Below are 12035 nucleotides of genomic sequence, written 5' to 3'. Positions count from 1 at the left end.
GAAAAAGAGTCAAAACCGACAAAATAGCCCCAAAGGGTTAAAGAAAACTCAAAGTCTTAGACATTAACAGAATGAATGCACTATGAAAATACTACAAACATTTTGCCTGCAGCTCCATAAATACAGGAAGTTTTACCAGCTGCTAAACAGACAACAAGTCTTTTCTCTGTGGCAGCTGATAAGGAGAACTTTAAGGTTTCAGACAGGTGAAAATACTACAAAAATGACTCAAACGGGACTCTGGTCTGGTCCAAAAGCACTTAGTTCCCCTTCCTGGACTTGTTAGTGATGCTGGAGTGGATTAAGGACTAATCGAGGTAGTTCATATAACATTCAGTAGTAACTTGGACTATAAATCACTTCAGGTCGTCTGGTAGAGTCTTGTAGGGGTTGAGGATCCCTTTGGGGTCCAGCAGGGTCTTGATGTCCCCCATCAGAGCCACAGCCGGTCTGGGTTTACTGTAGTAGATGTAGTTCCTCTTCTTCAGGCCCAGGCCGTGCTCGGCGCTGATGCTGCCATGGCAACGGGCCGTCCACTCGTAGACGAAGGGCTCGATGGAGGCGAGGAGCGCCGGGTCTTTAGCCGGAGACGTGATATTCAGGTGGAGGTTTCCATCTCCTGAAGGGACGGATCATGGTTGTTATAGTAACGAAATAATGAAAACTAGGCTTGAAAAAACATTTTCGTTAACTGAAATATTAATAAAAATGAGTTTAAAAAACAAAACTGAAAACTGAAAGTGTATTTTGTGGTTACAAAACTAACTAAAACGAACTAAAATTATAGTGAACACTATAACTAATAAAAAAAATTCACAAATTTAAAAAAGTGACGAATTTACAAGAAAAAGTGACAAATTTACAAGAAAAAAGTGACGAACAAACGAGAAAATAGTGACAAATTTATGAGCAAAAAGTGACAAATTTGCGAGAAAAAAGTGTCGAATTTATGAGAAAAAAGTGGCAAATTGACAAGAAAAAAGTGACAAATTTACAAGAAAAAAGTGACAAATTTACAAGAAAAAAGTGACAAATTTACAAGAAAAAAATCAAAACTTTACGAGAAAAAGTGACGAATTTACAAGTAAAAAGTGACGAATTTACAAGAAAAAAGTGACAAATTTACAAGAAAAAAGTTACGAATAAAAGAGAAAATAGTGACAAATTTATGAGCAAAAAGTGACAAATTTGCAAGAAAAAAGTGACCAATTAACAAGAAAAAAGTGACAAATTTACAAGAAAAAAGTGACAAATTTACAAGAAAAAAGTGACCAATTAACAAGAAAAAAGTGACAAATTTACAAGAAAAAAGTGACAACTTTACAAGAAAAAAGTGACAAATTTACAAGAAAAAAGTGACACATTATAATTAACCTATTTTAAGCATTTTTATTCTTAAAAATTTGACCATTTTTGACAAAAAATCGACTTTTTTTCAGTCTTTGGAAATCACATAATACGGTGTTTTTCCCCCCATTTCTGGTCATATTATGGTTTAATATGTATCAACAAACTATATTTGACCCATTTTAAGCATTTTTAGGCACTTTAAAATTTGACCATTTTTGACAAAAATCGACATACTATAGTATGACTTTTTTTCAAGGGGGCCATTTTTGGACATCCTATAATATGGTGTTTTTTCACTATTTCTGTACAAACTTTACCACCACATGTATCAAAACAACATAATTGACCCATTTTAAGCATTTTCAAAATTTGACCATTTTTGACAAAAATCAACATGACTTTTTTTCAAGGGGGTCCTTTTTGGACATCCCATAATATGGTGTTTTTCTGTCATTTATTACCATATTATACCCAAATGTGTATCAACCTACAGACTATAATTGACCCACTTTAAGCATTTTTAGGCATTTTCAAATATGACAATTTTTGACAAAAATCAGCCGTATATAATATGACTTTTTTCAGTTTTTGGACATCCCATAATATGGTGGTTTTCTGTCATTTCTGGTCATAAGTAAGGTTTTAAATGCAGGACTTTTACATGTAGTGGTGTCATTTTATAGTGTAGTATTAGTACTTTTACTTAAGTAAGGGATCTGAATACTTCTTCCACCACTGGAAATAAAGGGTACAATTAGTAGTGAGGTCTGCATTTGTATACAAAATAACACATTTTTGAGAGATTGTGGTATTTTGGTGAGTATTTGAGAATGGCGATAGAGCTGTAGTAGGTTTTGTAATCAAGGCCATTATTTTCCTCCTTTTTTTTTTTTTTAAAGATAATTTTTTGGCATTTTATTGCTTTATTAGATAGTGACAGATAGAAAGGGGGAGACAGAGGGGAAGACATGCGGCAAAGGGACCTCAGGCTGGATTCGAACTGGGGTCCGCCACAGCAAGGACTCAGCTTTAACCCATTTAAGCCGGGAAAGAGCCAGATAAGTCGTTTTGTAGTATTTGTAGTTTTTTCCACCTATTTTCAGTCTCTTGGCCAATGAAATGCATCAGAATACATGTGGGAGTGTCGCAATGCAACATGGGACTTTTCCAGAACTTTGAAATCATCACCAAAAAAAGACACAAAATTACCAAAAAAAGACACAAAATTATTTAAAAAAGACCCAGAATTACCCAAAAAGACACAAAATTCTTAAAAAAGACACAAATTTCTTAAAAAAGACCCAGAATCACCCAAAAAGACACAAAATTCTTAAAAAAGACCCAGAATTACCCAAAAAAGACACAAAATTCTTAAAAAAGACACAAATTTCTTAAAAAAGACCCAGAATTACCCCAAAAGACACAAAATTCTTAAAAAAGACACAAAATTCTTTAAAAAGACACAAAATTCTTAAAAAAGACACAGAATTACCCAAAAAGACACAAAATTATTAAAAATGACACAGAATTACCAAAAAAAGACACAAAAATTATTAAAAAAAGAAATAATCACCAAGAAAAGACACAAAATGACCAAAAAGGACAGAATTACCCAAAAAAGACACAAAATTCTTAAAAAAGATACAGAATTACCCAAAAAGACACAAAATTATGAAAAAATCTGAATTACAAAAAAAAGACACAAAATTATTAAAAACCTGAATTACAAAAAAAAAGACACAAAAATTATTTAAAAAAGACAGAATTACCAAAAAAGACACAAAATTACCAAAAAAAGAGACAAAATTACCCAAAAAGACATATTATTTTAAAATCGCCTATAGGTTTTCCACGCATTTTTTCCAGGCGTTTTAGGCCTTAATGGGTTAATGCCCATTTTCCTCCTTTTTTAAACATGCCGTGGTCCGTGTCCTGGTCTTACCTACGTGTCCGTAGCCCACCACGCTCTTGGCCCGCCCCCCCAGGTGCTCCCTCATGTCCGTCACCAGCTGGTAGATGCGCTCCACCGGCAGCGAGATGTCGTATTTGTAGTTGAAGCCGTCGTGAGTCAGAGCCTCGGTGACTCGCTCACGCATCGACCACAGAGCCTGGAGACGAGGAGGTTTAAAGGTACATTACATCATCTGCACACTCAGTTAGTGGCTTGTAAAAGTATTCATACTCCTTTAGTTGCTTTTACACATGAAAAAAATAAAGTTAAATGATCTTTTCTCTGAGTGGCTAGGAATGTTTTTTTGTCTTCATATAGCAGGAATAGTGATGAACCAGAGACTGGATCTCCCAGACACACATGTTTTTAATACTATAATTTATTATAACTACTATAATTATACTGTAATTGACACACATCAGCTGTACTCAGGTGATCTCATTTCACTAACTGTGACTCTGCTGCATCAACTAGCTGGAACTTTGTTGAATTAGGTCAGTTACTTTGTGAGGGATGAACACTTATGTAATCATTAATTTTACCTTACACACTTCTATTTAACCCTTTGATGCACAACATGGGTCAAAAATGACCCACATTAATTCCCAATGTTATTTAATGCTGCTGTGTGTTTCTGTGCTCTATTTTTTATACTTATTTTATGATTGAATATTCCAAGAATTCTTTAAATATCTTGTTTTTGATAACAACATATCATTATTTCCATTTTGCCTCCCATACTTTATGAAGAAAAAAGTTTTTGTATTATTACAAAGCTAACTACTTGACTAAGCTAAGTATTTAGCTAAGCAGCTTGCTAAGCTAACTACTTGGCTAAGTAGCTTACTAAGCTAACTACTTAGCTAACTTCTTGGCTTGCAACTGTAACAATTACTTCCTAGGCAGCGCACATGTGCACAAAATGTGCACAATTTTTTTTTTTAAATGCATCGAAGCCGAAAGAAAGACCAGACAAATGCTGCTGAAGTGACAGAGGTTCTTTTAGCAGGGCTAAGTACTTAGCCAAGAAGTTAGCTAAATTGTTAGCTTAGCAAGCTACTTAGCTAAAAAATGGATATGCGTCCTTTTTCACCCATGTTGTGCATTAGAAGAGTAATGACACAAAAAGGGATTTTATTAAAAAATGAATAAAGGAAAACATTAAATTAGGATGTATGATGAACAAAAAAAGTAATTGAGGAAAACCTGGAATACTGAATGATGAAAATAATTTAGTAAGATATAGAACATAAAAACTCATACATATCGGGTCACTTTAGACCATGTTGTGCATCAAAGGGTTAATTGATACTATTTTGTAAAAAATCTGTTTTCACTTCCAGAGGTTTTTTCTTTTTAAAAAGGCCAAATTATATTGATCATGATTTCTGGTGTGAAAGCAACAAAAGGGTGAAACATCCAAGGGGGATGAATACTTTAGCAAGGCACTGTACATACTTTTCAAATGATTTGTTTTGAGAATATCAACAGACTTATTCTTCTAGATGATAAACCGGACCTTTATTTTGGAGTCCTCGGTTGCCACGGTACCGTCAGTGACCATTGATGATGTCATCGCCTTCTCTAGGAAGTTGTGGAGTTTCTCTCCGTCGTGTGTCGGGTCAGATCCAGACGTTTCTATGACGACGTAGAACGGACAATCTGCAAGATGGAGAAAAGAGTTTATCATGTCTACACTGAAAAAAGTGTAACATGCAGTAGTTCATTCAAACTAATAACTGCCATTTAAAAGAGGATAAAATTATTGATTTGATTGTAAAACTCATTCTTTTTGCATTTAAAGACATCAAGTTTGATTTATACTGAACTAAATATACGACTAAGGACCCAAAACAAAGTTTTTGATTTCCCTCATTTTTTAATAAATAAATACATTTAATGTAATCTGTTGGCCAAGTGTCTTTTTTATAGAGTTTATAAGGTGGGAAACAAAAATTAGTTAAGTCAAATAAAATGTGAATAATATAGTTTGGGTATATGTAAATAAATTAACTGGTGTCAATGCAAACATTAATTCAGTTAAAGTGAATATATTAGGTTGGTTCAATTTAAATTTATTAGTTTGGTTCAATAACTAAAATGATAATAATAATAATAATAAATAATTATATTAAATAATAATAATGATAATTTGGATCAAGGCAAAGAATTAAGGCTGAATCAAGTGCAGTATTATTGTTTACATCAAGATAAAATAATCAGGCCATAAGAAGTTACTCAATTTAGATTCTATGAAGTCAAATATTTTAGATGTGATATCTGGACATCTTTTTTTTTAGTTTGAGCAAGGTTATACTTTTTTCAGTGTGTGTGTGTGTGTGTGTGTGTGTGTGTGTGTGTGTGTGTGTGTGTGTGTACCAGAGATGGGGTTGGGTAGTTTGAGGTGTGTGTTCAGCAGCCTCATACATTCACTGTCCAGGAACTCAAAGGCTGAGAGGATTTCTCCCAGCATGCCTCTGGACAGCTGGAAGGTCTTCAGGAGCTGCTCAAAGGTCTCACAGCCTGAAACAGGAAGTAAAGACAATACAATCAGCTGATAATAATATAATAATATTAACTTTATTGACTTGGACCTCCAATGTAAAAATCTGCAAGAAACAGTCATACAAACAGAGTTATTCTTCAATGACTTGTACCAGGAGAACTTGACTATGATGGCATATTAGGGCATATTAAGTATGAATAAAAAATAAAAATACAAACCGGGGGAGAGGTAATATTTTGAGAAAAAAGTTGCAAATTTACTAGATTAAAGTGGCAAATCTACCAGAAAAAAAGTTGCAGATTTAAGAGAAAAAAAGTGGGAAAAAACAACTTTTTTCTCGCAGATTCACCACTTTAAATCTCATAAATCTGCACGTTTAGATATAATAGCCTTTCACTGAAACTGTTTTAATGTTTTTTTCATGTGTTTTGTCTGTTGCTGTTTGTTCTTTCATTGTGTTTTCTCTGAACTCTAAATGAGGGGTTGCCCTCAATGATTCCTCAAGAATGAAATAAAGGATACATTAAAACAATGAAATGAAATTTTGACATACAGGAACTAAACTGTGATCCGACCCCGGAGGGTGAATCAGAAGGACCCTCTCACCCAGGAAGACCACGTTAACAGAAGGTGGTTTGCGGGGACAGAGGATGGAGACGGCGGTGATGACGCCCAGCGTGCCCTCTGACCCGATGAACAGCTGTTTCAGGTCGTATCCTGTGTTATCTTTACGAAGAGTCGCCAAACAGTCCAGAACCCGCCCGTCGGCCAGAACCTGAACACCACACATGATACATGATACATGACACGAGCATACAATTTATTTTCAATTTTTGGACATCTAATAATATGGTGTTTTTCTGGCCATATTATGCTCTAACATGTATCAAAACATTGTATTTGACCCATTTTAAGCATTTTTAGGCATTTTCAAATTTGACCATTTTTGACAAAAATCGACATACTATAATATGACTTTTTTAAGTTTTTGGACATCACATAATATGGTGTTTTTCTGTCATTTCTGGTCATATTATGCTCTAATATGTATCAACACACCATAATTAACCCATTTTTAAGCATTTATAGATCTTTTTTACATGCATATGCACACAAACATTCGATCACTGCTTTTAACCTTTAACTTAAAGGAATAGTTCGGAATTTTGGACATAGGACCTCATTTCCAACTTAGCCGGTGTGATATAGGTTGGTGGAGACCGTTTTCAGCACATTTTATGCAGTCCTTATAGTTGCACAAGTCACTGTTGCTAAACTGGTGTTGAGCTAGCGCACGTCAATAGTAACATCCAGCCTGTCACTAAAAACAGCTTTACCTGCTCCGCAGAACACCCGAGACAAATGCATTATAACGTCGGACTATCCATGTACATGTCTGTGTTGATAGAATCATTTTAGAAATTAAACCAACCTTGCATAGCATTGGAATAGCTTATACTTTGTTCCCTGTTGTTGCTTAGGCTACGGCAGCGGCGGAGTGATATTATCTCCAGGCTAGTGAGGCTACAGTGGAAGACGGTTTCGGTTTCGCTGACAATCATGCAAGGGCTCTTCTGGTTTCGTTTTGACGCACTACTACTAACCCACAAAGTAAAATTCCGCTGCTGCTGAGAAACTAGTCCCTCAAAATGTTTTAACATTGAAAATGCAAGGTTGGTTTAATTTCTAAAATGATTCTATCAACACAGACATGTACATGGATAGTCCGACGTTATAATGCATTTGTCTCGGGTGTTGTGCGGAGCAGGTAAAGCTGTTTTTAGTGACAGGCTGGATGTTACTATTGACGTGCGCTAGCTCAACACCAGTTTAGCAACAGTGACTTGTGCAACTATAAGGACTGCATAAAATGTGCTGAAAACGGTCTCCACCGACCTATATCACACCGGCTAAGTTGGAAATGAGGTCCTATGCCCAAAATTCCGAACTATTCCTTTAATACTTGCTGAAGAATATAAAAGTTCCTCATGTATTTGCTCCACTCACCACCTCCAGACCCAGCACCGTGCCGTGTAAGGAGCCGTAGCGAAGCAGCCGCAGTCCGCCTGCGTTTGTTGCCACGTTGCCGCCGATGTGGCAACTTCCTTTGGCCCCCAGATCCAGAGGCATGATGTAGTCTCTGTCCTCCAGGTAGAGGGACAAGTTCTCCAGGACACAACCAGCCTGACACGTCAGAATACCTGAAACATGGACACAATCACCTCTCAACATTAGTCACACTGTTTTTAAAAGACAAGATAGAGAGAAAAAGACAGAATAGATCTGAGACTATTGTATCGATGCCTGGAGCTGATAAAACTCTGACGTGTTTTTGTTTTTTTTTAATGGTGACAAAGCAAAACATGTTTAGGCTACATCATTTATCATTAAAACATCATTTAAAATAAAGTCACCCTGCCACTGTGAAATTCTTTAACCCTCTGGAGTCCATGAAACTCTAAAGTTTTGGCTTTTCCACAAGTTTCCATGTCTCATTTAGTGCATCAACTCTTTTTCAGCAAAGGTAAAAATCACTATGATCAAGTGTAATAACATGATTTTATTTTTACTTAGATTTTTCAAATTTTGCAGAGTGCATTTCAACATTTTTAATGCAATCTTTTGTGTTTACTGTTTTTTTGTGTGATTTTGGGGTATTTTTTGTGTGTTTTTAGTATAAAATTTTTGTGTGTGCTTTTTTGTTATTTTTTGTGTTTTTTATGTATGTGTGTGTTCTGTGTTTTTATGCAATTTTTGTAATTTTTTGGTGTGTTTTTGTGTGTTTAAGTAAAAAAAAATGTGTTTTTTGTAAAAACAAAATTGTGCTTTTTGTGTGTTTATTTGTGTCTTTTGTAATTTTTGGTGTGTTTTTGTTTTTTTATGTGTGTTTTTTGTATTTTGTGTGTGTGTTTATTTGTATTTTTTGTAATTTTGTGTATGTTTTTGTTTTTTTATGTGAGTTTTTTGTATTTTGTGTGTGTGTGTGTGTTTATGTTTTTTTGTGTCTCAAAATGTTGATCCAGTGAGGCATTAATAATTACTTAATAATGACTCATTAAGAGCCAATATGTTACTGATTTGCATGCTAATAAGCAGCTAATTAATGTTGAATATGTGTTCCCTGATATAAAGTGTTAGACTCACCTGAGATGCTGTCGAAGGTGGTGATGTTGTTCATGAGGGCGGTGGAGAGGATGACCTCATCATGAACTGGGACGCTGCCTCCAACCAGTCCAGTGTTTCCTCCCTGAGGGCTCACCGCCAGGCTACGACTGTTACAGTATCTACAGGAGGAGAAACACATTGATCATTTAACCACCTCATAACCCCAGAACTCCTTTATTTCTCCTTTAAACAACTTTTGATTATTTACTTGAGAATTTGTGAAACTTCCTCTGTTGTTTGAGGTCTCAGCAGGACTTCACTGGAGCCTGAAGAGATGAATGAAACACCAACATATTAGCATCAGTGATTTGGATTAATATTTATATATATATATATATATATATAATATATATATATATATATATATATATAAATAAAATAAATAAAAAATAACAAAAAATAAATAAAATTAGTTTTTTTCAAATTCAGTTAGTTTTAATGAGTTTTTAGAGTGAGTTTTCTAGTTTTAGTTTAGTTTTTATTAGTTGTACTTTTTTTGTAATGGGGTATTTGTTGGGTGCCAGATTCAAAAAGTCACAATACATGTTGCCTGTTTGTCACTTTTTCATTGTAAATTCGTCACTTTTTTCTTGTAAATTTGACACTTTTTTCTCGTAAATACGAGAATTTTTTTTCCCGTAAATTTGAGAATTTTTTTCCCCGTAAATTTGTCACTTTTTTCTCGTAAATTCGTAATTTTTTCTTTTAAATTTGTCACTTTTTTCTCGTAAATTTGTCACTTTTTTCTCGTAAATTCGTCACTTTTTTCTCGTAAATTTGAGAATTTTTTTCCCGTAAATTTGAGAATTTTTTTCCTGTAAATTTGTCACTTTTTTCTCGTAAATTTGTCATTTTTTTCTCATAAATTTGTCACTTTTTTCTCGTAAATTTGTCACTTTTTTCTCGTAAATTCATCATTTTTTTCCCGTAAATTCGTCACTTTTTTCTCGTAAATTCGTCACTTTTTCTCGTAAATTTGTCATTTTTTTCTCGTAAATTCATCATTTTTTTCTCGTAAATTCATCATTTTTTTCTCACTATAATCTTAGTTAGTTTTAGTTAGTTTTGTAACCACAAAATACAGTTTCAGTTAGTTATCATTTTTTAAAAACTCTCGTTTTTATTTTTATTTCAGTGAACAAAAATGTTTTTTCAATTCTACTTTTCGTTAATTATAATAACTTTGCTGGTTGCACCAACTGATTACGTCATTGACCCAGATATCTATCTGTGGTTTGAGCTAAATGAATTGTGAGCCGTCACCTCTTACTGACTTGAGCCAGTCCACGTTACTGGACTCCAGCAGGTCGGGGTCAGTGATGGTTCTGCCGGGTAGAATCTCCCTAAAGAAAGTTAAATCCTCCTGAGTGATGGAGGAGAAAGGCAGCCTGTCTGGAGCTGCAGCAGGAGACGGCCTGGAGACGTCTGTCCCACTGTGGAGCTTCCTACAGCAGACTCCAAACTGCCACGAGGAGACGGTGGAAGGAGGAAACAGACTGTGGAGGTCCAGGGAGGAACGTCTGACAGCAGCAGCTGAGGAGGAGGAGGAGGAGGAGGAGGAGGAGGAGAAGGTTCTCTGGGGGCTCAGATGTCTGAGAGCTGTCCTCAGGCTGAGTGATCTCTGGAGGAACCGAGCCATGACTGGAGGAGAGCTGCAGGAACAGGCTGCAGAGGAGAAGAGAAAAAGAAAAGAAAATCTATGTCCTCAACATAGCAGTTGGTTAACTTTAGTGAAGTTTAGCCAATATTCTAATGTACATGTTATGGAGGTAGGTCTAGGTATGTGGAGCAGCTGTGTATAATTCAAATAAAACTACAGGATTTTTTTTTAATATATTTTAACATTACACTGACATGTTTGTGATATTTTTCATGACATACCATACAATGATTTTTTTTTTCTTCAAATTTGATGACATACTATACTATAACTTTTTTTAAATTAAATTTGAGGATGTACCAAGGTTATTATAGTTAACGAAAACTAACAAAATAATGAAAACTAGAATCGAAAAAACATTTTTGTTCACTGAAATAAAAATAAACAAGTTTTTATAAAAACTAACACTAAAACTAATAAAATCTAAACTAAAACTAAGGATTTTCCAAAAAATAAAAACGAATTAAAACCAACTGAATTTGAAAACGAAATTAAAACTAAAACTATATATATATATATATACTTGTATACACACACACACATATATATACATATGTCTGTATATATATATATATGTGTGTATGTATATATATATATACACACACACACACACACAAAATACAAAAAAACTCACATAAAAAAAACAAAAACATACACAAAATTACAAAAAATACAAATAAACACACACACAAAATACAAAAAACATATATATATATATATATACATACATACATACATATATATATATATATGTGTGTGTGTGTGTGTGTGTGTGTACAAGATATGACATAATATGATATATTGTACCTGCATTATATATGCATATAGATACTTGACTACACAAGATATACATACAATAGATAATACTAAGAGTATAAGAATATGTAAATAAGTAGAATGTGCAAAAGGACAAGAATAATGTATAAATATTATATACAATATCAATATGATTAATATTAACTTATATTATTCCAGTATTGGAGTGCTGAACAGGTGCAGAGTGCAGAAAGTGACAGTATTTAGTTCAGTAACAGAGGCTCTGACAGCATTATATAGCTCATAACCCGTTTCCTTTAATAGAGTGATTAGCCTTTATGTTAATAAACTACTATAATACTTTATATCGCTGCTTCGCCACAGTTAAAGGTTCATTTATTAATGTCTTACAGCTGCCATTCAGTTAGCTTAGCTCCATTAGCATACAAGACGTTAGAGGGCAAAATCCTTATTTACTCACCGTAAACGTTCATCTAACAGCCGACATGTTTCCTCCCGTGTGTCTTTATTTGTGTCTTATCTCGGTTCGCATTCTAACACAAAGTTCAAGGGCGGTTCAGTGATTTAAAGACGTCAGAGTCAATGTTTACAACCAGAGATAGATCTGTGTTTACACCTAACTAGCA

The 12035-nt window shown here is 34.4% G+C and overlaps 1 protein-coding gene across 1 annotated transcript; it reads right to left on the bottom strand.

Moving 5' to 3' along the window:
* Positions 1-12035, bottom strand: d2hgdh (D-2-hydroxyglutarate dehydrogenase). Its single transcript, XM_059352876.1, has 10 exons — positions 11870-12035; positions 10236-10637; positions 9181-9238; positions 8952-9091; positions 7815-8008; positions 6414-6582; positions 5681-5824; positions 4821-4963; positions 3293-3458; positions 1-619 (listed from the first exon to the last, which is right to left on the bottom strand). Exons 1-10 carry the CDS (start codon positions 11880-11882, stop codon positions 357-359), a joined length of 1692 nt encoding a protein of 563 aa, XP_059208859.1. The 5' UTR covers positions 11883-12035; the 3' UTR covers positions 1-356.

This window comes from Centropristis striata, chromosome 16, assembly GCF_030273125.1.
Source record: "Centropristis striata isolate RG_2023a ecotype Rhode Island chromosome 16, C.striata_1.0, whole genome shotgun sequence".
Taxonomy (NCBI): Eukaryota; Metazoa; Chordata; class Actinopteri; order Perciformes; family Serranidae; genus Centropristis; species Centropristis striata.
The sequence above is the reverse complement of the archived record's forward strand: the minus strand, read 5'-3'. Positions and strand labels throughout refer to the sequence as shown.